Here is a 27,465-nt window from a genome sequence, read left to right on the forward strand (position 1 = left end):
TTAATGTCTCTCATTCTCTTTCAGATACCACTGTTACTTTAACACCCATATAGTATGGTTATCCACTTAGGCATAAAACCAACTCATCTAGTTACTACCCTGTATATCAGGGTTTTGTGACCAACCAGGTGGAACTCTACTTGAGACAACCGTAGGCATTGTCTTGACATTGATGTCAAGCGGGTGAAAACGATACTGAATGTCAAGCTCAAGCAGGATTTTGATCACCTCCTCAACCAACAAGGCCCTTCTTGTGAATTTCTCTCCCATGTTTTGGTGGTTAATCTTATGTCGTGGCCATATTGCTAACCTCACAATGTTCAAATCTTCCACATCCTTTACAATTATATCAGCTTTCGGATACCAATACTCTGGCTTGCTATCGATGTAGCTGCAGTTTTCCAAAAAGAAAAAAAGAGATCATCATCATTGTCATTATGCTGTCTATAACATTTAGGTATAATGTGTTTTTTTACCTTGAGATTCGCTGTTTGATTGCAACAATCTTTTCAGGTGGAGTAGTAATGTGGACACAACACTGCACTTCATCTCCCATGTCCGGACTACGGTTGTAATTGTGGATAGCTTTCTGCCATAGAAGAATATTCGGATACACAATCTTCAGATTATCAGCCCTCAAGAACACTGTTGTGAGAATGTTCATTTCCTCCACCACCATCTGCAAGTTTGATCATTTAAGATTCAGTAAATAGACTCAAAACCACATTTCATATTTTAGTTTTTTCTTTTGTAAATTACCTCTACAGTATCAATCACCAACCGATCACCAACATCATAAGGGTGAATAATGAAGAGGAAAATGATTGATTCAAAGACGGTCTTGAGAGAGTTTCCAAACATAAAGGCTAAGAGTACAACTTGTGAAGTTAAAAAGAGAAGAGACTTTGAAGTGGCAATCTCAAGAAGGACTAGCCATATGATCACTATGACAATTGCAGTGAGAAAATTAATCATGTGATGGAGTTTGTTCACTGCTGTTTTGGTATCGTTGAGTGTCAGGGCAAGAGCTCTTCTCTCTCTGAAAGCATTCACCTAATAAGGCCAAAGTCAAGAACATAATTACAGAATGCATAAACTGAACAACAAAACTTGTTGTAATAATTTACCAGCCAGTTCTTCAAGGCTGATTTGGTAATCTTTTTGGTCACTAATGCACCTTCAAAGAGACTCATTGTCTTAATCGCCTCGTCTGCTCGTAAAAATCTCATCAAATCCTCCAAGTAAATGTGCCTTTTTAGTTTCCATGCACATATATATATGAGTTCGTTAGAGGTTTTAAAAAGGAATCCTTCGTTAAAGAAAGAAGATAAAAATGTTATAGACTCTCTCTCACTTTGTTCCACGTTGAGCCACATTCTTGAAAATCTTTCTTGCAGCTGCTTTAGCTTCTTTTTCGCTCCGTATCTGTCTGATAGACTCATCTTCAGATGTGTTTTGAAGCGCTTGCTCATCCAATGTCGTCAAGGAGACATGTCTCACAATCTTGATCAGTCTCTTCATGTTCCAAGCCGATACATTCTTCTGATTCATCCTATTCAAATCATTCATCGTGATTCCACTATCAGTTCCTGTCTTTGGGATGATCGGAGTCTTCACGCTGTTCGACACACTCCCGTTCTTTTCCGGCGGAAACGCAGCTGAGTATAGGTCAGGCGATAGATCAGCACCTCCTTTCTGCATCTTGAAGATCTCTTCTTGCGCTCGCTCTTCCTCTTCTTCGATCCTGCTCAGCTCAAGCATCGGCGGTCCGGATAACGTCTCTATCAAGTAATGATGAAACAGCGCTTCTTGAATCCGATCAAAGTAGGTGCTGACGTGGAACGAAGAGGCGAGAACTTTAACCACCAACGTCTTGATCAACCACAAGATGGTGCTCAACAAGAAACACGTCAAGATCTTGGTCACCAAAAGCAGAACGTCGCTCTGAGTTTCTCTTTCTACTTTCTTGTCGAACAAGAAATGCCACGCGATGAGAACCAGCCCTAGCCAGAGACAGTTCTGAACAGCCGTCTTCACGCCGTAGACAAAGTAAAGAACCCTCTTTCTCAAAAGGAAGTTTCTCTCGATAAAGAAGACGATGATTCGGATTCCCATCCCGGAGACAAGCCTCCCGCAGATGAGAACAAGAAACACCACTTCCCATTTCCACAAGTGAAGCTTCCAAAGCGTCGTGTCTCTCCATGAATGAAGCCCTAAGCTCAACACTAGTAGTATCACCACTGCTACCAAGCTCAGCCATTGAAGCAGCGTGATAGCGTCCATCTTTGTCCTTCTATATTCTTCAGGAACATCTTCCTCAGCTAATGAATGATCATCTTCTTCCTCGAGACTTGATTGTCTCGCAAGTAAACCGGATCTTAGCTGTTCTGATGTCCCCATCCAACTCGAATACTGCTGCTCCTCTTCTTGTGGAGGATCTATCAGCCTTGATCTTGCTTTCGCCCTAGAGACGAGCTCTGTCTTCCTCATCGATGAGCATCTCACAACTACTTCTTCGTCCTGGTCTTGCGGGTCTAAGTTCATCCGCATTGTCGCCGAGGAAAAAGAAGTGGAAGACGTACGAGAACGGACCGAACCTGAAGAATCATTGATTTTGAAAGAGACTTTCGACGCGTCTAACGCCGAGGCTGGTGTGTTGGTGATATCCTCCGCTGCTTCCTCGTCGTCCACATCGAGTGTAATCTCATCGCGGTATTGCGGGAAATCGAAACTACCGCTCTTCTGGCCTTGCGTGTGGTCATCGGTTCCAATGTCTTGCCAGAACGTGTAGCTGGAGTCACGTTCCATGTCTGCTTTGTTGCCGTCGAGGCTGGAGCCTGCGCTCTGTGTGCTTATAATCTTTTTGTAAGACCTATAAGAGCTAAAGGGTTTTCGCAAATCCATCGCAAAACCATAACAAAACAAGGTGAAAGAAAGAGAAAAGACATGAACATATCAAGAATGTTTTAGAAACATAAACTTGGAAGCTTTCTGAATCTGTGATGATGCATTGTTTTGTTTTCTTACGTTATAGTTTGAAAGAAGAGTTACGAGTTTTTATTTGTATTTAATCGCATTATGATCTTTTTTGATTCTCTGTTACTCAACTGTATTAACAATTGTGATGTGTTTACGAGTTTTTAAACCTCCATGAGTTGGATTAATCTTAATATAGCAATTAATTCGTGTTTTGACTAACGATCACTAAATTTAATACAATGTTTTTGCACATATCACGTTCTATTTTGGTATGATGATGATTTTTGTAGTATTAGGGTTGGCACATTTAATAAGATTTAGCACCTAAACACAACACCTTCTCTTAGTCATTCATTGAATACCTTGAGTACCTGCGACATTTTATTCATGTTTCCCTTGTTCGTCACGTCATTAAGGAGGAGATAAAAAACCTTAGACTTCGGTGGTTTATTTTTTCTCCAGTTATACTCAGAAATAAATCACCATGATATGATCTTAGAATCCATAGCTGATTGGATCTTCAGGGCTCTACTCAGTAAGAAACTATAATGCATGTTAGATATGAATACAGTAATTCATAGATTAGAAGCAGAAGGTAACAAAATTTGACACAATTTCTTGTTATTAGTAATTATTAAATGGTTGGATGAGATTAGGCTTAAGTGTGTGATTAGTCAAGAGGTTATAGATTTTCCTTCATCCTAAAAGCACATGCAAGATTTGATTCATGGGTTGGTGTTTGTGGTATCACATGCCAAAAGGTGAAATATTAATCTTCAAAATGTCAAATTAAACTGTAATGATTCAGTGGATGGAAATGAAATTAGCCTTAACTGTGCAAAATAGTATACAATTGTTTCCTTACACATGTAAGAGTAGAGTCATAGATGGTTAATGATTGGTATTTAGAAACTAACTACTGTATCTTGGTTACAAAATTTGTTTACTGCTTTTGCTTACATTTAGGCAAAAAGAAAAGCAGTAGGGTCTCTTCATGAAGTTCAAGCAGGGGTTTGCGACCAGCCTTGTGGAACTCTGCTGGAGACAACTGTAGGCATTGCTTTGACATTGATACCCATTGGATAAAACCGGTACTCAATGTCGAGTTCGAGGAGGATCTTAATTATTTCTTCGACCAAGACGGATCTTCTTGCCCATCTCTCAAGTATGTCTTGGAAATTAAACCTGTGATCTGGCCAAATTACTAACCTTACCATGTTCAACTGTTCCACGTTCTTTACAACGATCTTAGCTGATGGGTGCCAATACTCTGGCTTGTTGTCAATGTAGCTATGCATTTCCATTAAAAAGAAGGATCAGCACAATGTATTTTCAAAAGTATAATAAGCATTAAAAGACCAAATGTTTGTTTTTTTTTTACTTTGATATTCTTTGCCTGATCGTTGCAATCTTTTCATGAGGAGTAGTAATGTGGACACAAAACTCGATTGTATCAGTCATGTCTGGACTGCGGTAGTAATTGCTGATTGATTTCTGCCATAAAAGACTATTCGGATACATAATCTTCAGATTGTCATATCTCAAGAACACTGTGGTAAGTATGTTCATCTCCTCCACCACCAACTGTATTTAATCAACATTTCGTTAGCTACCTGCACACTTTAAAATGTGTCACGTTTTGTTGGTTTTACCTGTACATCGTCAATCTCACAGCGATCACCAACATCGTAAGGATGCACGATGAACAAGAAGATGATTGACTCGAAGACAGTCTTGACCGTGTTCCCAAAGATGAAGGCCAGTAGTACAACTTGTGAACTTACAAAGAGAAGTATTTTGGAGGATGCGATTTCCAGAAGTACAAGCGATATTACAGCTATGACAATGGCAGTGACAATATTGATCATGTGATGAAGCTTGTTCACAGCTGTTTTGGTGTCGTTGAGTGTCAGGGTAAGAGCTCTTCGCTCTCTGAAAGCATTGACCTACTCAAAGTCAACAAACAGATATGTATATATATATAGAGAGAATCTAGGAGGACATAAAGTTCTTTGCAGAAATTAAAAATTACCAGCCAATTCTTCAAAGCTGATTTGCTGATCTTTCTTGTCTCTGGTGCACCTTCGAAGAGGTACATTGTCTTCACCGCCTCGTCTTCACGCAAAAATCTCATCAAATCATCCAAGTAAATGTGCCTAATTTTTCATTCAAATATAGAAGATTATTAGGAAGCTCAACATTGATTATAAATTAAAAAATGCAGGTCATCCATACTGAATATCTCTCAACTAGAGTTTCTCACTAAAAATAATAATATTTTAATAGTAGAGTCTCTAGAAAAACTAGAGAGACTCATTTCAGAGTTTCTCTAGTTGATAGATCCTCAGTGCGGATAACTTTGTAAGAAAAAGAGGAAACTTTGGACAGACTTTGAACCGCGTCGAGCCACGTTCGTGAAAATCTTCCTTGCAGCTGCTTTAGCTTCTTTTTCGCTCCGTATCTGTCGGGTGGATTCATCTTCGTTCGTGGTTTCTTGCATCTGCTCGTCCAACGTGGTGAGCGAAACATGCCTCACAATCTTCATTAGCCTCTTCATGTTCCAAGCTGAGATGTTCTTGTGATTCATACTCTGAAGGTGCTTCACGCTGATTCCACCATCAGCTGCTGATTTCGAGATGACCGTTGAGAGTTTCGGATTCAGCACTCTCCCGCTCTTTCTCGGCGGGAACGCAGCCGCACAGAGATCAGGCGGTAACTTAGCACCTGCGTTCTGCAGCTTGAAAATCTCTTGTTGCGCCCTCTCTTCCTCTTCCTCGATCCTGCTCAGCTCAATCATGGGAGGACCCGACAACGTCTCAATCACGTACTGGTTAAACAAAGCTTCTTGAATCCGGTCAAAGTAAGTACTGACGTGGAACGAAGAAGCGAGAACTTTGACCACTAGTGTCTTGATCAACCACAAGATAGTGCTCAACAAGAAACACACCAAGATCTTGGTTACGTAAGGAAGAAACTTGCTATCCGTCTCTCGCTGTACTTTCTTGTCGAACAAGTAACGCCAAGCGATAAGAACCATACTGAGCCAGAGACAGTTCTGCACAGCTCTCCGGACACCGTAGACAAAGTAAAGAACTCGTTTCCGCAAAAGAAAGTTTCTCTCGATGAAGAAGACGACGATTCTGATTCCCCATCCAGAGACCAGCCTCCCGCATATAAGAACAAGCAGGAACACTTCCCATTTCCACAAATGAAGGTTCCAAACTCTCACTTTCTTCCAAGAAGGAATCGATAAACTGCACGCTAATGCAGCTATTATAGCCACTAAGCTAAGCCACTCGAGCAAGGTTATAGCGTCGAGTTTCCCTTTCTTATACTCGTCAGGTATATCTTCCTCCGCTAACGGATCATCCTCTTCATCGATATCCCCGAGTAAACCGGATTTTAACTGACCCGATCGCCATCCAGAGTACGATGAGTCTTCCTCGGGTGGCGGATCTTGAAGCCTGGATCTTGTCTTGGTTCTTGAAACAAGCTCTGCTTTCCTCTGAAACGACCTGTTTTTTTTTTTTGAAAGAATGTTAAATTTATTCACTCAAAAAAACTTTTTTACAACATGTAATACTTAGTTAATTAGTACTTTTGAAACGACCTGTTTGATGTGCATCTCACAACCTCTTCTTCCTGCTGATGGGACTCTTGATTCGTCCTCATTGTTCTGGGCGAACAACAAGACGAAGGAGTAGTGGACCTTGGAGTAGTGGACGAAGATGGAACCGAGCCGACGAAGTTTATACCAGCTTTTTGAACGTTGAAAGAGACTCGTAAGTCCCTCGCCGGGTCGAATGATGAACGAGCCGTTGATGTAGGGGTTGGTTGTGTCTGGTGACTTACGTCAACGTTGTCATGATCCACGTCGAGTGTGATCTCTCCTCTACCTCCCCATTGTCGATGTTCTCCTCCAGACTTTGGCTCCTCCATAGGCGGCTGCGGCTTCCCTGATCCGAAGTTGAAGCTGTCGCTCAGTGTCCCGCTCTGTCGATTAATAGTGGTCGGATCTTTAAGGCTGGTTCGTGCCGGCTCCTCGGAAGTTCCAGTGTTTTCTTGCCAGAACTTGTAGCTGGAATCTCGTTCCAGGGGTGCGTTTCGGCCGTCGTCGAGGCTAGAACGAGAGCTCTCTGTTTTGCGGTGGGCCATGCCAAGGTGGTGATCGTGGTCATGGAGAATCGGACGGTTCTCAGGGTTTGCTTCGCTTTGATTACCGGGGCTTCGTATCTGTTTGTACGTGCTGTGAGATTTGAAAGAGTTTCTGAAACTCATCGGAAAAAAAAAAAACAAAATTACAAATGTTTAGACAAGGAAACATAAACTTCGGCGCTTGTTATGATGCATGGCACAAAACTTTACATTGTTTGGAAAGAAGCTTTACGTGTAATTTCATGGGACGTAGACTTTGATTGAAATTTGGAAAGCTTTAGATTGACTGAATTACCTTAAAATATGCGATTCTTCAAGTTTTTTTATTATTAAGAAAAATTTGTGGAACAGATTTAATTCGTGAAATGATAATAAGGGAAGATACAATATAGCAACTAATTATAGCAAAAAAACTGACATAATTTGGGGCAATTACATTCAAGTTTGGATGGTCTTCTTCTTGACGAAGTGTCAACGTGTGAGTCAGTTGTGACACATGTAATAGGTTTCACCGTTTCAGCTGTGAGAAAATACACATAAATTAATTGAAAATTATTATATTAATTATTTTTAACATTTCATAAATAATTGACATAATGTATTTAAATACATATACTTTATCTCTAATAAAAAATCTCAACGCATAAAGATAATTATCGTACTAATTCTATATATTTCTATTCTCTCAATTTCATTACTATTAAATTTTAGATTTTATATAGAAACAAAACATGATTTTATATTTTTGATTTATCTATGACATTGTGATTTTTTAGACGAAATCGTGATTCTAAATCAGAATCGTAAGCTTTCAACTGTAGGATTCCACAAGATTTCGACTCTACTTTCAAACTTTCGTGCAACTCATAATTTTGTAAAAAAATTCCAATTGTTCAAAAAAATGTTTTCGTAATTTTAATACTACATATTAATTCTGCAATTTAAATATATGCACATATTAATTTTACAATTTTAATTCTACATATTAATTCTGCGTTTTGGAAGCGAGATTCTATACGATTGAAAACGGCAGCGTTTAAGAGGGAATCGTGGAACCTTGTGAGTTGTGATTGATATCTTCGAAGTATACCAGGATCCAAGGAGGTCTAAAATCGACCCGTTAAAAATTCGTATCCAGTCGGGTCAGAATTGATCTCTGAGATATTATCGTCCCTCTGGTGAGAGAGAGATTTGTAAGGTCCCCTCAAATTCATCCATCCATGGTCGATTGGGCAATACTCCCGAAGGATCTCCTAAACCTAATCTCCAAATCCCTCGATTCCTCCTTCGATCTCCTCCACTTCCGCTCCGTCTGCTCCTCATGGCGCTCCTCCGCCGACCCCAAGCCTCCTCTCCCGACTCACCACCTCCCGATCCTCCCCGATAACGGCACAAGCCTCTTCCCGGACTCCGCCGTGGGGTTCCGCCTCTCGCAGCGTAGCATCCTCCTCGTCAAACCTCACAAACCGCCGATCAGCGAGTCCGATCTGTTCGGATGGCTCGTCAAGGTCGAGGAAGACCTCAACGCCCCTCGTAAGGTGACGACGCTTCTCGATCCGATGAGCGAGACGAGACGCTCTCTCCCTGAGCATTTCCCTCGATCTCTCGATGTGTCCAGTTTCAAGATTCGAGAGCTAGGCCGCGAGTTCAAGCTTCATTACTTCAACACAGTGGGTGATATCGTCAACAGTTTGTACTTGGAGAAGGCCGTTGTTAGGTACTTAGATAGTTGCAGCAAGTTCGTGTTGCTTACGATTCATGTTTCCGGGAAGTTAGCTGTGTTCACCTCGTGGGATCGGGCTTGGACTGTGATCAACGACATGCCGTCTCCTTACGATGATGTGATTGTGTTCGACGGGCGTTTCTTCGGTGTTGACAACAATGGGAGGACTGTGGTTGTGGATTTTGAATCTTTGAAGCTTGAGTTGGTTGCGAGTCCTGTGTATGGCGGCGACAAGAAGTTCTTGATTGAGTCGTGTGGCGAGATGTTGATGGTGGATATGTATTTGAGCATGGAGGAGGTGGATGGGGATCCTGGGTTCGGCGAGGAGGTTTTTGAGCATCATGCGGTTTTTATGAATGAGAGGACCGTGAAGTTTAAGGTTTTTAAGTTTTTGGAAAGGGAGAAGAGTTGGGTTGAGGTTAAGGATCTTGGGGGTAAGATGTTGTTCCTTGGGGATGACTGTAACTTCACCGCGTCAGCTTCTGATTTGTTGCCTTCCTGTGGTGGGAGTTGTGTGTTCTTTAACGGCAATGTCTTCAACGAGGATAATGTGGATGCAATGCAGGATCGAGATTTGGGAGTGTTTGATTTCAGGAGTGGGAAGATAGAGCTGGTGCATAAACTGCCTGAGTATGCTAAGCTGTTCTGGCCTCCACCTCCTTGGATTACTTCTCATGAGGTCAGTGGAACACCTGAAGTACTGTTTGTCTCTAGGATCCTTTGCTTTTAGTTAGTTAGTTAGTTGTGTATTGTAGCTACGGAGACTCTATGGCATTATCCTCTATCTCCGTCCGTCCTTTTTTGAGCTAGTTAGTAGTCTCTGAACATCATTTTTTTTATCTCTACTATCAATGATGCTCTCATTTACCATTAGTCTCGCTAAATGTCTGCTCATTGCTAATATGTGAAACCCTTTACTTGTCTCAGCGCGCTGAAGATCATCCGGGAGAAACATCATCAAAATGTTAAATGTGTAATTTGGAGTTTACGGCCTTGGAGATTCAACAGATACGGAGGTTAATTATCTCTCTCTGATATTTGTGAGATTAAGAACCAATAGAGGCAGGCTCTTACTTATATCACATGTTTATGTCTGTTCTTTTACGTTTACCCACCCTTTCCATGTTTTCAGTAACTTTGCATTTGTACATAGATAAACTCTCTCTTTGTTTTTTTTTTCTCAAAGATGATGGATGATATTTGTTGAAGAACCAAACCCATGTTTTCTTCCAAAATATTTTGTTACACCCTGCAAGAGCCAGCCAAGTAATGATTTTTATGTGAAAAAACAGTAACACATGGATTTTAATAATTCTGGAACTCAATTAGATGTTGATGATTTAATACAGAAAATGTTAAATATCGAATAGAAGACATGGCATAAACCGGTTTCAAATTTCTAAACCGATGTTCGGTATTCGGCGATGCAGTGGATGAGTGAAAACGTATGGAGAGCGAGTGAGGTTGGTAACAGATTTTACGACCAAACAGAAAGATAGTCGTTGTTGAACTCTGTCCGGTCAAGAAAAATGTCGGTTTTGTAACTGCCAACCGGCCTAACCCGAATTGCCTCATCTTCATCCCCTAAAAGCATATTAATTACAAAGGTCTTTCCTTTTTCTGATTACGAATTGGGTAGTCTTACTAGAGAATCTGTCGTTTAATCTTGAATTGCTGCAACTGATGAAATCGAAGTCTGGGTTTTGATTCTGATGAATGAATGAAGTATGTAATTTTAGAAAAATTGGATCTCACTTCGTTGATTTTATTGTTATGTACTTGGTTACTTACACTATTCTATGCAGGTGTGGTTGTTACCAGAACCTCGACTCTTGTTTATCCTCTAACACTGCTGTTCATAACCCAGATGACGATAAGCACCTGTAGCATCGCTTTGCAACGCTTCCTTTTCACTCCGCCGCCTCAGAGCCTGAGCCAAGGTAGGAGAGAAAAGCTAATGGAGGTTCGGTGCAAGGCAGGAGCAGTGCCTTTGATGAAGCAAAGCCACAAGTTTCTCTCGTCCCTCTCTTCCCCAGCCTTGGCTGGAGATCCATCAGCTACTAACCGCCACATTAAGAAGTTCGTAGCTGCTTCCCCAAAGTCAGTGTCTCTCAATGTCCTCTCTCATCTCCTCTCACCTCACACTTCACTTCCCCATCTCTCCTTCTTTGCTCTCTATGTGAGTCTTACTTCTTCTTTTTTTCCTCTCTCTCTCTCTCTCAGTCAATTATTCGAAATTGGGTTTTTGATTTATTTTTCTTGTTTTATATCTCAAGTTATATTCAGAAATTACTCAAGCTTCGTGGTTTGATTGGAACCCGAAGCTCATTGCTGATCTTGTTGCTCTGCTCAATAAACTAGAAAGACTCCAAGAATCAGAAACTCTACTCTCCACTACCCTTACAAACCTCAAGTCAAACGAACGAGACTTGGCTCTCTTCCTCTGCAGTTTGGCTGAATCAAACTCCAAACAAGGCTCAGCACAGGGGTTCAACCAAGCCTGCCTTCGTTTGAGAGAGATACTCCAAACATCGTCATCAGTTTACCTCAAAACCCAAGCTTACAAGTCTATGGTTTCTGGACTATGCAACATGGACCAGCCTAACGATGCTGAAACCGTTATCGAAGAGATGAGACTCGAAAAACTAAAGCCGGGTGTGTTTGAATATAAGTCTGTTCTATACGGTTACGGAAGGTTAGGATTGTTTGATGACATGAACAGAATAGTGCATAGGATGGAGACAGAAGGTCACAGAGTCGACACGGTTTGTTCAAACATGGTTCTGTCTTCCTACGGAGCTCATGACGCTCTTCCCCAAATGGGTTCTTGGCTACAGAGACTGAAGGACTTCAACGTTCCTTTGTCCTTAAGAACGTACAACACGGTCTTGAATTCTTGTCCTAACATCACATCACTGTTAAAAGACTTGAATAGCTGTCCGCTCTCTGTTTCCGAACTGCTTACTTTTCTCAATGAAGACGAGGTGGTTCTGGTACGCGTATTGACTCAGTCCTCGGTTTTACATGAAGCCATGGAGTGGAGTTCGTTAGAAGGCAAGCTGGATTTGCATGGTATGCACTTGAGCTCGGCGTATTTGATAATGATGCAGTGGATGGATGAGATCAAGGTTAGGTTTAGTGGAGACAAGTGTGTGGTTCCTGCAGAGATTATAGTTGTTTCTGGCTCTGGAAAGCACAGTAGCGTGAGAGGAGAGTCACCGGTTAAAGCATTGGTTAAAAAGATGATGGTTCGTACCGGAAGCCCTATGAGAATCGACAGGAAGAACGTTGGTTGTTTTATTGCTAAGGGGAAAACAGTTAAAGAATGGCTTTGCCAATGAAATTATTTTAACTGTGAGTTTAATCATTGGGTTCACAAGTTTTAATAGTATTTTAAACAGTACACAGAGCACAATAATGTGCTAATGGATGTGACTCTTTAGCAGTTTTTGTAATCAGTGAGTTTTTGTTTCAAGACTGAATGGTTTCTTGTTGTAATGACAAATACATTGCAGTACATTTATACAAAATACGTAGAGTACATGTGTTAACTGATAGATATATCTGTGTAAAACAATTGAAATGCCAAACTTATCAAGTTTCTGCACGGTTTTGCAATTTTCAAATGTTCTTTATTCAGTTTTCTTCCAAAACAACTTTAAACTTGAAAAACAATTCGACAAATTACTAAAAACTTTAAAATATACTTAAAACACACATGCTAACTCTATAAAAACCATAATTATCATTAATTAAGAAAGGGAATCTTATTTTTTTCTCACGTTCCTGCACAATGTTGCATTTCAAAAATGTTTCTTTGCATCAAAGTTAACTAATTTTTTTCTTTTAAAAAAGCTTAAAATTTGTAAAAATTGATAAACTACTAAAATCTTCAAAATATACTTAAAACACACAATTTAACTCGATAAAATAAAATACAGAAACGTTATAAATCGTATAAATAAGTAAACACACAATATACCATTAATTGAGAAAGTGAGTCTCAATTATACATATGGGTTATATTTTTTTTTTGAAAGAGATGTATATGGTTTTTTTTTTTTTTTTTGAGAAAGTGCATATGGTTATTTGATATTTCTTTCTGAATAATCATCAATCACGCGGCCATACATTTGGTTTTAAAAGAAATCATCAATCATGTCAAGAAATACAAAATAAAAATCATCAACCATGCTAAGAAAATACAAAATAAAACATCAATCATTTATTTATGGTTGATAAGATTCTTCGTTACAGTTTACAAAACTTTGTTTTTGCTTTCGGCGTACTATTAGATAAGGGAAATCTTCTTAGGACCCTACTTGTTATTTGGGTAGTTTCGTCGATATTGAACTGAATAGTGTATTGATGTTGCTTGTTGGGCATATGTAAAGACAACGATTGAATTAAAGTATCCTTTTCTGCAATTGCCGAGAAACTTTCATATGCTAACACATATACCTCGACGCACTAGTCGCTCTCATTACCATTAATTGTTGTCTGTTCTTTTGTTAAAATATGGAAAACTATTTTATTTTCTTAATTCACAATCAGAAAATCTCAAACTTCTCTTTCGATCCCACAATTTTCAAACAATTGTCACAGCCAAATATCGTTATAGAATTGCACACTTGAACATCTTTAAAACCAACCACATGAACTCGTGATAAACACACATATATTGCCTAAATGTAGCATATGTGACTTTTCAAGATTTATCTAAACTGCTGGTTCGTTTCCGCGGGCAGGTCAGAATTTAAATTTGTATATATTTTTCTTTCAAAAAAAAAAAGATTTATCTAAACTATCTTACTCATAAACCTAGATGATTCGTTTCAATGATTTTTTTTTTTGTATGACCAGGAAGTGAATCCTTAGACGAGCTACGAGCCTGTGTCACATGCCAAGATAACAATGATGTGGCGCATACTGCAAACCTCTGCTATATACGTGATATGCATGCAAGAGAGATATTCGTAAATATATTCTGGTTTGCATGTGGAGATTCAAGAATAAGGAAAGCAGAAGGCTGTGGTAAATAACTGAGAAACTTGACATAAGAGAGTTGCGGCTTTAAGAGAAAAAGAGTGGAGCATCAGACGAACTAAGAGAGATTAGATTAGGTTCAGGTGATTGAACAAAGAAAAAATTGCCGTAGTTATTAATCTTTTGAGCAAAAAGTGAAATTGTTGGTGTGCGGTAAGGTTTTAGCCTCTAGGTAACTCTAAAGATTTGTGAGTACTGAATCAATCGGTCTAAGAGCACCTTCTGTGAAAAAAATTGATTGAGTTTCTCACAAAACGAACAAAATATAGAAGGATGAAAAAGAAGAAAAAATATTTCATTTGAGAACTCAATATATTCATGAAGTAATTCCCTTAATATTTTTTTTTTGATCAACGTAATTCCCTTAATACAGATATCACTTTTTAAGTGATCTATTTTAATGTTTAAAATTACATAAATAAGTTGTATTCAAATATGATATTTTTGTTTTGATATACTACTTAAGAAATTTTATGGATGGACATGCTCTAAAATTTTTGAATGCTTCATGCAAATTTCTATAAAATATGTATTAATATATTTTTTAATTAATAGTATAGATTAGAGAATAAGAGAACATATTTAAATTTTACAATATAACTTCATAAATATTTTGAAGATAACTTCACTAAATTAACCAAAAAGTACTTAATGTATCTTATCATAAAGAACAGCTGACCATCACGAATCTTATTATCCTATATAATATAAAATGTATGGTTTCTACTTAAGTAGTTTAAAAAAGAGCTCATACATTTTTGACAAATATATATATATATATACATACACATACATATATGTATACATACACATACATATATATATACATACACATACATATATATATATATATATATATATATATATATATATGACAATGACAATAATAAAAAGAAGACTGTAGGTGAATAAGAAAAATCAAATCCATCAAAGCAGGAGAAGAACTAAACCTCTTCCACGTCATTCATAGTTTTATTTTTCATTTTTTTTTTTTTTTTTTGACGTCTGTTTTATTTTTCATTCTAAAAGATAATTCTACTGAAAATTATAAGTTTTGACATTATATTTAATCTATATATATCGACTTATCCAGTGCCTTCAAACAATTTTAGATAGCCTAAACAGAATTTTAACAGTATATTTTTAATGTTTTTTTTGTTAAGATCCAATACTTAAATCAGATTTTAGATATTCTGATTTAAAAAATAACCCTCTAATATCATATTTGATGTTTTACATCACATATATATATATATATACACTCATAATAGAAGTCTCTTAATTTTTTATAAACAAATTTAATTATATTAATGATTGCTGAAAAATTATAAACTGATTTAAATATATAGTAATGTTTCTCTATGTTACCATAATTGTTTTACTATAGTCAATTATAACTTCATTAAAATTATTTGTTAATAAAAAAATTTACAATTACAATAATTATTATCTAACAATACACTTATTCGAAATAGTTATTAATAAAAATTTCATAAAAATGCTAAAAAGTCTTATAGATATTATTATTTAACAAATTATAAATTCTATTTACATATAAATACTATTTTTTAAATATGAATAGAATAAATTAAAATATGCCCCTCAAACTAAATATGCTCTAATCGATTCCTTGGCCATGTCTATATATTTGTCAATATTTTTTTTTATAAACAATACTACAACTATACTGTATATACACATATGACTATTATTAAAAATATATAAACTAAGTTACATATAAACATTAATAAAAAGCTCCATATGAAAAAGCTAACTAAAAATACTCTCTTTTGTCTCAATAGTTTATGCTTTGGCGAGGCCTATATTGAATCACGTGTGTGAAGTATAAATTGGATTGAAAAACTTCTAAGATTTTGTTAAGTGATTACTAATAAAGAGTAACATTTTTTTTACTTATTTAGTTATGTCTTATAATCAATTCTTTTTATATAAATCTAATGACATTTCACCAAAATGTTCTAACAAATGCTTTCGTTCTATTATATGTTAACGTAAATTTATGTACTTTTATATTATTAATGATTAATTCTTGGTTTTCTTTTTTTCACAAAATATATTATCAAAATGATTGATTCTTGGTTTTCTGTTTTTGTTGTATATCATATTGGTTTTTGTTGATTACATTTAAACTAACCGAAAACTCACATATTGGTAATATATTTAGAGGAAGAAAGCATTTTTTATATAAAAAGAGTAATTTTATTATCAGAAGAAGAGCAATTAACCTCAAGTGAAAATAGTTAAACAAATCTCAATCAAAAATTCGGCTGGTAAAAGAAAAACAGAAAATGGAGGTTCAAGGTTCTGTCCCACAGAGGCAAGACTTTCAGTCTTTGGAGGAGACTTCCAAAGTCAAGCTTAAGATAAAACAAATGGTGGAAGTCCCACGATCAACATGTTTGATTCTTTTTCCAAAGTGAATACCGCCACCTGGGTTCGAATCCCGGCCACTGGGGAATTAACATTTCGGCATCGCCAGGGACAGAAGACCAACACGTGGCAACACGTGACTAGTCTGGATCACTTATGTGGGGCCAGGATATCTCTGTATAATTCAAAAAAAAAAAATTGTTTAAAAGAAAAAACAGAGAAGAAACACAAAGGCAAAATCCTTTCTCAAGCAAAAACAAAGGCAGCAAAGCTCTGGTCCAAACTCTCAAGACTCTTTCTAAGATAAAAGCGCGTGGGCTCCATCCACTTTGATCAAGACCCTTATTTCTCAGTAAACATCACAAACCGCTTAAAGTATAGACATTAGAAAAAAATACACAAAGGACGCAAAATTCTACTATATGTTAAATCATGCTTCCACAACTTCTTATTGACTTGGTCTGCTTCCACATCAACCAGAGAAAAAAAAAATCCCCTCTATTAACGCATTATGTCCTAGTGTTGTATATAAAGGTGCATAGAATCAACTAAGTGATATCACCAGCAACAACCTTTTCCACTTGCACAGCTTTTAAGACAACCTAAACTTGGTAAGTGTTTTTGAGGGACAGTGAGAGATCATGTCAAAAGAGATTGAGCTGCCAGGTTTCAGATTCCACCCGACCGAGGAGGAGCTTCTTAATTACTACCTCAAGAACATGGTTTACGGCAACATATCCAAAGTTGAAGTCATTGGTTTTCTCAACATCTATCGTCATGATCCATGGGACTTACCTCGTACGTATATCTAGCTTTCTTCATTTCTATAAAATCCATTATTCTCAAATTGGTATTAATAAGTTTGAATTTTTTTGATTACAGACTTATCGACAATTGGGGAGAGGGAATGGTATTTCTTTGTGCCAAGGGAAAGGAAGCATGGCAACGGAGGTAGACCAAGCAGGACAACCGAGAAAGGATATTGGAAAGCAACTGGTTCCGATCGTAAGATCATAAGCTTGTCTGAACCAAAACGTATGATTGGGCTCAAGAAGACTCTTGTGTTCTACAGCGGAAGAGCACCTGGAGGAAGCAAGACTGATTGGGTCATGAACGAGTTCCGGATGCCTGACAATTGCACCTTACCAAAGGTACCTTTTTAAGTTATGAATCAGTTATTTGATCAAGTAACAGCTTTGTTATTAATCTTATGTTATCTTTTGATCGCAGGACGTTGTGCTTTGTAAGGTATATAGAAAAGCCACTTCACTTAAAGTATTGGAGCAAAGAGCAGAGATGGGAGCTAAGATGAACCAAACATGCCCAAACTCTCCTCTCTCATCTTCCGACACCATATCTTTCGTCGGAAAAGAAGAAGACATGATGATGACTTCTTTCCCTTTTCCTCAAGAAGCAGCCATGAAAGAAGCAAACAACAACAACTTCATGCTTCAAGGGCATACCGAAGAGAAACAGAGGGAAACAGAGATGAAAGAACCTTCTTCATCACTGAAGCTGCCGTGTGGAGTCTTACCACTATCGGAGCTGCAGTTACCTAAACAAGGATTCGAATGGGGACAAGACCAGTTCTTGAGTATAAGCCCATGGCTCCAGAATCTTACACCTATAGTTAACCTATTAAATTTTTAGGCTATGTAAAGAGAAAATCTCACGACAAGTTTAACTATTCTTCACCTGGAAAAACAGAACTTGTAAGACACTTTAAGATGTAAGATGTTTGTCTTTAGCTTAAGAGTTACCTATTGTATTTTTATTTACTGAGATAAATGTATCTTGTGTAAGTTTGTAACGTAAGAAAAAAATAATGTGTACAAGTCAGAATCTTGACTGTACAATTCAATTCAGTAAAACAAAAGTGCTATACTTTGAATCATGGACTTCCCATGTATGATAATTTCTCTCGACCGTACCAAGTTTTAGATTCCTATATTGGAGAGAAGATCCCACATCGGATATATGAAAGAGACTTGAGTAATATATAAGGAACTTGGGCTAATCCACTAATTGCCAATTGGTTTTAAGTTGGAAGCCCAGAAAACTTATCATGGTATCAGAGCGGGCCTAATACCCTGACCCATTAATCCGACCCGGACAGTGGCCCGATCATCCCATTAGCTGATGGCCCATAGAAGGCTCAGTTCCGCCGAGATCGCTAGAAAATAAAATATGATTTCGGAGGGGATACGATGGATTCTGCGAGATTAATGGTTATACGCACCATTATCTCGAGGAAGAGTATTGGAGAGAAGATCCCACATCGGATATATATGAAAGGAACTTGAGTAATATATAAGGGACTTGGGCCAATCCAATAATTGCCAATTGATTTTAAGTTGGAAGCCCAAGAAATTTATCAATATACGAGAAGAAAACTACAGTAATAACGATAGAAGTCATACCCATGTTGAATCAATCGATGTTGCTATTATCTTGATCGGTTACAAATCTTGCTTTGTGGCCTTTCAATGACTTTTTTTTTTCAGTTTGTGGGACCTTAGAAGTGATGAATCCCATCATTGACCGTAGACCCATTAGTTTATTCTCCTTCGTAATCCACTCACTGCTGGTGACCCATTATTTCCAATTCTCTGACTCCGAGAAACAGGGGAAGATACACCCTAGAGGCAAAAGCGTTCACTCATTACAATGGAGGATTCACGTTTGATGATTATATCTCTCAGAGAATGAGTTCCATCAAGTTAGCAGGCGGCAAAAGTAAATAAGTCAACAGACCTTGCAAATTCATCTCTGAGAAATAAATGCTTCTGGCTATGACAGCATAGACGTCTACGCAAGAAATCAGATCATGATTATGAATAGTTAGTTAAAAAATCAATTAAAAACTACTTCTTATATATTAAAACAAAACTCACAACTTTAATTCATGTGTGATTTTTTTAAAAATGGACCTAATTGACCTATTTCTAGAAAGTCATATTACATTTAGTCTCTGATCTTATCATTTAAATTTTGGTAATTTTATATTTCTTATTTTTTTAAACCAATAAGATTTTAAGAAATGCAATTAATATTCTTGAACTTCATAATTTCTCATTATTAGTTGATAAAAATTACATTGAAAATATAAAATATGCATCTTTTTGAAACAAATTTTTTTTCTTCTATAATATAAATCTTTTAAGAACGGATGAATGAAGTATATTATAGTTGCATAAAGTTCGAGTTTTGATATGTTCACAAATAACAATAACATCAACATGACACTTTGCTCACATGAATTATTTTTAAGTAATTAAATCAACTCTAGTTGTATTCAGTTAACTTATGATCATGAAGTAGGTAGTTAATAAAGTTGAAGCATTAAGCACAATACAAGTGAAGTACTTTAATGATAACTATCTAGTCTAAGAACCCTAAACATTCAGTTTCTTCACTTCACTGAACCCTACCTGACACCTAACTGTGATATTAATCAGACATAATTAAAGAACACAAAAACAAAGAAGAATAAAATTGCATAATTAAAGAGGTTTAGAAAACTTGTCCAAAAAAGTACATAGTCAAAGAATGGCCTTTCCAAAGCTGACATTCTCGAAAGCTCTTAAAGTCTGTAAGAATAAAACGTAAACTCCTAATTTTCATCATAAATGGTAAATTCAGAGACAATGGACCACTGACTCTCTTGAAAATGGAAAAAATCAAACAGGAGAAAGCAAAACTTTAGACGGGTCGTGTGCATCGGATCAAACGATCAGAAAATGAGATCGATCAGTCCTTTCTGGTCGAGGAACGTTTTCGTCGATCATGATGTCACGTTGATTGATCACTATATCTGTCCGTCGCCCTTCGCTCGATCCGTTTATGTAATTAATTCACCAGTTCTTATTCTTCATTTTAACTTCTTCAAATCATCTCAAAATTCATTTAAATTCTTGTAAAACTCACCACATTCATTAAAAGCTCTTAATCACCTAAAGCACCTGAAAACATAGATTAAAAAACTCCAGAAAACCTAAAACAGACTGACTGGTGTAACTGCAGTTGTTGTTGGGAGTTTGCAGATGCGGGTGGTTGCGGTTTTAAGCGGTTTTAAGAAATTTGTATGACTAGTACTGCGGTTAGAAATTGGTGCGTTTGCGAGATACTTGACTGGTAAACATTAAATACAACAACGATTAAATAATAAATTAACAATATTTATATTTTATATAATTATAAAAATATTAAATAATATAATATTATAATAAATATAAAAATTACATTTATAAAATTATATTTTTAAATTAAAAAATTATAAAAAGTATTTTTATTTTAAAAATTTATAATATAAATCAAAATATAATAGATAAATTTTAGTATTTCTATTATTTCAATTTAAAATTTTTTTTTTTATTTTTATTTTTGTATTTATGTTGTTTTTTTTTAAAGAAAAAAAAATTACCTTTGTACAAACCGTCCGCAACTGCAAAAGTTAGCTGGAACTAACTTTTGAATTTAAGAAGGTTAGATTGGTTTAGTGTGGTTTAAAACGGTTTAAACCGGTTTGAGTGATTGATGCAGAGTGATTGATGCAAAATGCCAACAACCGCAATCAACCGCAAAAATTGCGTTTGCAAACGGTAGCGGAAAAACTGCCCTAAAACGTAAAAACCACGTCAAAGGTTTGTAAAAACCAGAGTATATCAGTAAGGCTTCTACGGATCTGACCTGTCAGAACAACAAGAGAAGAATGAAACAGTTTATGGAGTCCGTAGTGAGCCAAAAACATGGTCCTCTTTTATATTTTATGGTATGGAGTTGCCTTCATATTTGGGTTTTCTCCTAAACTCAGCAACTAATGTGTAATAAATAATGTGTGGTTTTGTCCAAAATGCAGACAAGATCCGGAAGTGAATATATATGCAAGAATGGTGCAGTTATCATCTTCTCTAAGGACACAAGCCATGCTGGATATTTCATAAACTATACCAACGCGTTGCAGATTCGGCCGTGCACATTCATTTTCTTGAGATCTGAATCTTATCTTTATTGAATATGGGAAATGAGCTGTGGAAGGGAACATTGGGCAGACATAGACATTCATGGTTCAATATTATAAGTTTATGACCAATAGATTCCTCATTGCCTCTCTTTCCTGGTGGTGTATATAAATATTACCTGGAGAGACATTGAGAAGCAGAACAAACAATTTAGCCTTCTCAACATCTTCTCATTGCTCATTACCAAAGGAGAAAACAAAAATGCCTGTCTCCTTCCACGTTCGATCTAACAGTTACCCCTCTAGACTTCACCCACAAGCTGCTCATGTTGATGAGCAGTTGACTCGTTTGAGATCTTCTGATGAAACCTCGACATCTTCAAGCTCTTCTATATGTCAAAGACTTGACAACCTTCAAGATCTTCACGAGTCTCTTGACAAACTTATTCGCCTACCTTTCACACAACATGCTTTACCTCTAGAGCAGAACAAGAAAGCCGTCGAGCAGATTCTTGATGGATCTCTCAGGATCTTGGATTTATGCAACATCTCCAAGGATGCTTTGTCACAGATGAAGGAAGGTCTCATGGAGATCCAGTCGATGCTGAGAAGAAAGCGTGGAGATCTATCGGGAGAGGTTAAGAAGTACTTAGCCTCAAGAAAATCCATCAAGAAGTCATTGCAAAAGGCCCTTAAGAGTTTGAAGGTGAAACAAGACCAAGAGTGCAACGAAGAGTCTCTGGCGGTGTTTGGAGAAGCAGAAGCTATTACAGTTTCTCTGTTTGATTCTTTGTTTTGCTTCATGTCTGGATCAAAAACATGCAGCAAATGGTCACTCGTCTCAAAGCTAATGAACCAGAAGAAGGTTACATGTGAAGCACAAGCAAATGAATTCACAAGAGTTGACTCTGAATGCGAATCAGAGAAGACTTTGAAAATGGAGGATGTGCAGATCCTAGAGTCATGCATTCAAGATCTTGAAGATGGACTTGAATCTCTTTCCAAGTCCTTGATTAAATACCGAGTCTCGATTCTTAACACCTTAGGCCATTGAAGCCTACAAATTTTGTATAAAAATGTAAATATAATTACTTGTAAAAAGGAACACAAAAACAATGAATACAAAATCTTTATCATATATAACTGTTCTTGTGATATCTCTTATTTTTTTCACGAATGATCATCAAAGAACTAAACCCTTTCTCGATTTTCAGAAACTTCATTCAGTTTCTTACCTCAAATTTCACTGTTTAATCATTTTGTTTTATGACTGAGTAAATTAAACAACGTTTACTTGTTCAACATGTCATGTGGCATCTCTTAACCTCTACACGGTTGTTTGATATTAAACATAATCCAAAAAGTGTTAAGTAATCCATTATCTATTTGTTAACATGCCATGATCTGTGGATACGGATCTTGCCAGCATTATCACAGTTGTCTAAATATGCTTTCTTCTGATTAGTATAATCACAACTTCTTAATGCAAACGTGTGTACACGGAAAGATTATAAATATTCACAAAATATTCAGACGTGGGAGACAAAGCCAAGCTGGAATTGGCAGAAGCTATTAAGAGTGCTCGTGCGGTTACGCATTTTATAAGATAATAAAAGCTTACATTTATTGTCTTATGGACATATTTCAGCACCTTCAACGTGATTAAGATCTGACTTTTGATCAGCATTGTCTTTTGCTTGTCGTATGGCACACTAATCCCAAACTTCACAAACCAAAAATATTAGTATTTAACTCCTAGAAGATAGGCATAAGACTTGCACGAGTGGCATTGCATTCAATAGCAAACAAGCCAGCCTGGAATATATCTCATTGCAACGAAACAGATCTCAATGCATTAAGTAAATGGAGATATAGTTGGAGGGAGACACTGAGCTTACATGGTGGAGATCTTTACCATTATTTGTGTTATGTGAGAAAAAGATGCCTTATGCCATCTTGAAAGGGGAACATTGTATTAATGGTGTTAATATTTTAATCACCATGAGATTCCTCTTGCCTATATATATGTACTGACCTTTGAGGCAATGCGAAAGCATAACAAACATCTTTGGCTCTCTCAAAACTTCTCTTTGATCAATAACAAAGATCTTAAGATTCAAAACAATGGCAGTCTCTTTCCATATTCGCTCTAAAAGTTTACCTTCTAGATCTCACCCACAAGCCGCTCATGTCGATGAGCAGCTGGCCTGTTTGAGATCTTCTGAGGAAGCCTCAACATCTTCTATCTGCAAAAGAGTTGACAACCTTCAAGAACTACACGAGTCTCTTGACAGGCTCATTCGTTTACCCTTTACCCAACAGGCACTAGCACAAGTACAAAACAAGATATTCGTCGAGCAGCTTCTTGATGGATCTCTCAGGAGCTTGGACTATTGCAACATTTCCAAGGATGTTTTGTCGCAGATGAAAGAGGGTCTCATCGAGATCCAATCTATTCTACGAAGAAAGCGAGGTGACCTATCAGGAGAGGTCACGAAATACTTAGCCTCAAGAAAGTCACTCAAGAAGACATTCCCTAAAATACAAAAGTCTCTCAATGTTGTTGCACGTGAAGGAGAGTCTTTGGCTGTCTTTGGAGAAGCAGAGGCTATCGCAGTTTCTTTGTTTGAGTCTCTCTTTAGCTACATGTTTGGATCAAAGACTTGTGGAAAATGGTCAGTCGTCTCAAAGCTAATGAGCAAGAAGAAAGTTACAGCTGAAGCTCAAGTAAACGAATTCACTAGGGCTGATTCTGAATTTCAGTCTGGAAAGACCTTGAAGATAGAAGATGTTCAGATCCTAGTGTCATGTATTCAAGATCTTGAAGATGGAGTTGAATCTCTTTCAAAGTCATTGATCAAATATAGAGTTTCAATTCTTAACACATTAGGCCACTAAAGGCTACAATTTTGTACATAAGAGAAAAGATAATAGAAACTTATTCAAGTCTCAGTTCTGTACATCTTATTTATTTGATCTCGGACTGTTTAACCAATCAAAGAACAAGATCATTCTAAAAACAAGAAGTTCTCAGTTTTAACTTTCAACTTTTCACCTCATGGTTAACGATTAGGTTATCCACCTAAATGACGTTGTCTCGATTATTATTTATTTAAATAAGATCACTGATTATTGAGATTAGTAAGTTTCAAACGTTCTCTGTAATATAAATGTAATGTCTGTAAAAAAAAAAAAAAAAATGTAATGTCTGTATGGTGGGAAACATTTGTAGTGTAATTTGTGTACTTTCACATGTTTTTTTTTGGGTAGCTGGTGCTTTCGCATGTTGGAACGACGAATACGGATCATGCCCATCTGATATCTTAAATCCACACGTTTTCTGCTGCTAATAACTCGTTCTTGTGTTTGTGTTGCGGGAAGCAACGTAAATGATGCAAAAAGAAATTAAGAACTTTTGAGCTCCGTGTGCATGCACATGTCAAAATCGCCGAATAAGGATCTTGTCTCATTTCTTTTGAAACGGTCGTGTAATTTTTTTTTTTTTTAATTTTCTCTTTTTATTAAAGAAAATTTTTGTGATTGAAGAAAGATGTCATATCTTTTATTTATTGAAAAAATCACATAGATAGTATTAAAAATATTTATCACAAAATAACACCTAAAAAATCTTCAAAATATCATTTATCTTATGTGATTAGTCATTAAGCTTAAAAAACCTTTATGATCTCCCAGACGGAATATATATATATATATATATCATTCATCCAACAAAGAAAAAGTCTAAAGTAATTAAATCGTACACTTTAATCATTAAATTTAAGCGCTGAACCGCGAAATTTCAGATCTACAACAACGCATCACGGAAAGGTATGCTGAATTGGAGCGAAGAACCGATGTGACCAACACAAAACTTTTCCAGGATATATAACGTTAGACTTTTAGTTTAAATTTTCTGTTTTATTAATATTTCTTGTTTTGTATCATATTTTAAAATATTTAAATTTTAAATTTTAAATTTATTAAAATTTAATAAAAATATTATAAAAATTTAATATTTTTAAAAAGTAATTGCACGAAATGAAGAATTAACACGAATGCGACGTCGTTAGCCTTTTGATTATTTTTTTTGTGGTGGGTTCCATTAGCGAATCAGGTTGGATGGATGCTTCTGATGTGAATGCACGCTTCCCCGAATCAATTAACTCAGTTGCTGCAAGAAAAAAACAGGCATTGAAGATCAAACACAAACTTGGTGAAACATGGAATCCACTTGAACACGTTCAATAGCAGCGAAAATTACAACTGGAGCTGATGTAAAAAGTCCAAATGTAAAGCTTATGGAAGTTTTCTCATAAGTAGTGAGATAAGTCTATGAACCTAATGTCCTCTCCGAAGACATCATCCTTCACTGGTTCCATAAAGGAACCAACTCAAAGGACATGTTAGTTCCACAGCATATGGAAAGTTGGTATCCCAAACAATAATTATCCGATCTCGGCCCAAACAATAATTATCCGATCTCGGTCATTTGATCTGATTTTTTAAAAAGTCTTGTGGTGAAAGTTGTAGGCACACCTTTGTAAAATGCCTAGAGCCATTTGTGAATTGTCTTGAAGAGAGGCAGATAAAGTAGAGACGTTTCTGCTGCATTTCTACCGTAGAGTGCGTGAACTATGACGTTTCTGCTGAATTTCTTTCCATATTTTTGTTTATTATCTAAAGCCAATAAGTTTATGTCTATCTTTAAAATTTTTAGTTTGGTGTTGCTGCTGCATTCTCAAATCTCCTTTTGATATAATTGTGTTTCATTTTTTGGTTTACAATTTCTCTGTTTTTGAACTTTTATGTCCCGTTTAAAGGCTTCTCGCTTGTAGATTTATGCTAAAGCAGAAGCTGCATAATTTAAGGTTAATTCAATGGTTTCTTATAAAGACAGAGATTTGAGATTAAGATGTAATGTCCATATTAATAAGGATAAAAAAATAATTACTAATTTCTTAAAAATGTGTGATAACCAATTTTATTGACAAACATCCAAGAAAAAATTGTGAATGCAAAGAGTCAAATCAATAACTTTTTTAAAAATTCAAACATTGTAAATGATGCTACAGTTAATTATTCTAAAGTTCTAAATGAAATGACGTTCTCTCTGTATATGATCAGTCCTCAGTGTGTTTTACTATATACTAGGGGCTGTCCCGCCCTACGGGCGGGTAAATTTACAACAAAATTAATTTATATGAAACATATTTTAATTTTATAAAATATTTGAAAATACTTTAAATTTAATATATAAATATTTATTTTCTAAGATCATATTATATATTTATTTTGTTAACATTTGAACTTTTTTTTCTAATTTTGTTGGGCCTGTTAGTCCAATGAATAAGAAAATGACAGTGAATATTTTGTGGTCTAACTTGCCGCCTTTTTGTAGAGCTGTAAAATGGGTGGGTTCTCCAATGAACGTCTATGTCCAAATATATTTGGACTTCCATTAATTATACTCATATTTTTAGATAGATTTTAAATTGTCAAAATTGAGAAACTAATTAATTTATAGGTGTTTGTGGATTTGATAAATATAGACATAGACGGCCCAATTAAAAAAAAATTCTAGGGTTTCCAAAATTTAAGGGAAAATTGGAAAATTTCATTTCATCGTGTAAGAGAGTTTATGCGACTCCTTTGGCAATTTCAACGATTGAAACTGATTTTTTCCGCCAAAATCGCAAAATTGAGTTTTTCTGTCAAAACCGTAAAATCGAGTTTTTCCGCCAAAACCGGAAAATCGTGTTTGCTACCAAAACCGAAAAATCGAGTTTTCCCGCCAAAACCGGAAAATCAAGTTTTCCTTGGAAGATTGGAAAATCGAGTTTTTCTGCAAAAACCGCAAAATCGAGTTTGTCCGTCAAAACCAAATTTTTCCAGCAAAACCGCAAAATCGTTTTTTCTGCCGAAACGCAAAATCGAGTTTTCCGCCAAAACTGTAAAATTTGTAGGCTTATAGATTAAAATTTAAAATTTTCTTATATGGTCTATTATGGACTCCATGGCAGTCCATGTTCATGGATGTTAGTGGATCTGGTCCTTAATGGACATGGTTTCTAATAAACATGATCATTCTTTGTTCACAAAAAAATAAATGGAGAAGAGCTAATAGACATGGATAAGAGCTAATGGACGTAGACTAATCTAATTTACCGCTCTACCTTTTCGTAGCTCTAAATTGTCTGATAATGATAATTTA

At 36.3% G+C, this 27,465-nt stretch overlaps 7 protein-coding genes across 7 annotated transcripts; 5 read left to right on the forward strand and 2 right to left on the reverse strand.

Moving 5' to 3' along the window:
- Positions 1 to 19: 19 nt before the first annotated feature.
- Positions 20 to 3,603, reverse strand: LOC106444243 (mechanosensitive ion channel protein 7-like). Its single transcript, XM_022716663.2, has 5 exons — positions 1,355 to 3,603; positions 1,128 to 1,251; positions 760 to 1,053; positions 477 to 679; positions 20 to 391 (listed from the first exon to the last, which is right to left on the reverse strand). Exons 1-5 carry the CDS (start codon positions 2,902 to 2,904, stop codon positions 88 to 90), a joined length of 2,475 nt encoding a protein of 824 aa, XP_022572384.1. The 5' UTR covers positions 2,905 to 3,603; the 3' UTR covers positions 20 to 87.
- Positions 3,604 to 3,802: 199 nt separating this feature from the next.
- Positions 3,803 to 7,671, reverse strand: LOC106442415 (mechanosensitive ion channel protein 8-like). The gene is made up of 6 exons (XM_048776675.1): positions 6,590 to 7,671; positions 5,370 to 6,494; positions 5,012 to 5,135; positions 4,632 to 4,925; positions 4,361 to 4,563; positions 3,803 to 4,269 (listed from the first exon to the last, which is right to left on the reverse strand). Exons 1-6 carry the CDS (start codon positions 7,255 to 7,257, stop codon positions 3,981 to 3,983), a joined length of 2,703 nt encoding a protein of 900 aa, XP_048632632.1. The 5' UTR covers positions 7,258 to 7,671; the 3' UTR covers positions 3,803 to 3,980.
- A 536-nt stretch (positions 7,672 to 8,207) lies between these two features.
- Positions 8,208 to 10,092, forward strand: LOC106439822 (F-box protein SKIP23). The gene is made up of 2 exons (XM_013881350.3): positions 8,208 to 9,536; positions 9,785 to 10,092. Exons 1-2 carry the CDS (start codon positions 8,355 to 8,357, stop codon positions 9,824 to 9,826), a joined length of 1,224 nt encoding a protein of 407 aa, XP_013736804.1. The 5' UTR covers positions 8,208 to 8,354; the 3' UTR covers positions 9,827 to 10,092.
- Positions 10,093 to 10,463: 371 nt separating this feature from the next.
- LOC106439821 (pentatricopeptide repeat-containing protein At2g17033) lies at positions 10,464 to 12,376 on the forward strand. Its single transcript, XM_013881344.3, has 3 exons — positions 10,464 to 10,582; positions 10,725 to 11,036; positions 11,134 to 12,376. Exons 1-3 carry the CDS (start codon positions 10,574 to 10,576, stop codon positions 12,196 to 12,198), a joined length of 1,386 nt encoding a protein of 461 aa, XP_013736798.2. The 5' UTR covers positions 10,464 to 10,573; the 3' UTR covers positions 12,199 to 12,376.
- Positions 12,377 to 16,682: 4,306 nt separating this feature from the next.
- LOC106439820 (NAC domain-containing protein 6-like) lies at positions 16,683 to 18,096 on the forward strand. Its single transcript, XM_013881342.3, has 3 exons — positions 16,683 to 17,092; positions 17,177 to 17,445; positions 17,525 to 18,096. Exons 1-3 carry the CDS (start codon positions 16,936 to 16,938, stop codon positions 17,942 to 17,944), a joined length of 846 nt encoding a protein of 281 aa, XP_013736796.1. The 5' UTR covers positions 16,683 to 16,935; the 3' UTR covers positions 17,945 to 18,096.
- Positions 18,097 to 20,653: 2,557 nt separating this feature from the next.
- Positions 20,654 to 22,944, forward strand: LOC111214675. Its single transcript, XM_022717688.2, has one exon. The coding sequence runs from the start codon at positions 21,517 to 21,519 to the stop codon at positions 22,306 to 22,308; it is 792 nt and encodes a 263-aa protein (XP_022573409.1). The 5' UTR covers positions 20,654 to 21,516; the 3' UTR covers positions 22,309 to 22,944.
- Positions 22,945 to 23,158: 214 nt separating this feature from the next.
- LOC111203923 lies at positions 23,159 to 26,380 on the forward strand. The gene has a single exon (XM_048776681.1). It carries the CDS (start codon positions 23,379 to 23,381, stop codon positions 24,150 to 24,152), a length of 774 nt encoding a protein of 257 aa, XP_048632638.1. The 5' UTR covers positions 23,159 to 23,378; the 3' UTR covers positions 24,153 to 26,380.
- The last annotated feature ends 1,085 nt before the right edge of the window (positions 26,381 to 27,465 follow it).

This window comes from Brassica napus, chromosome A3 (genome assembly GCF_020379485.1).
Source record: "Brassica napus cultivar Da-Ae chromosome A3, Da-Ae, whole genome shotgun sequence".
NCBI lineage: Eukaryota > Viridiplantae > Streptophyta > Magnoliopsida > Brassicales > Brassicaceae > Brassica > Brassica napus.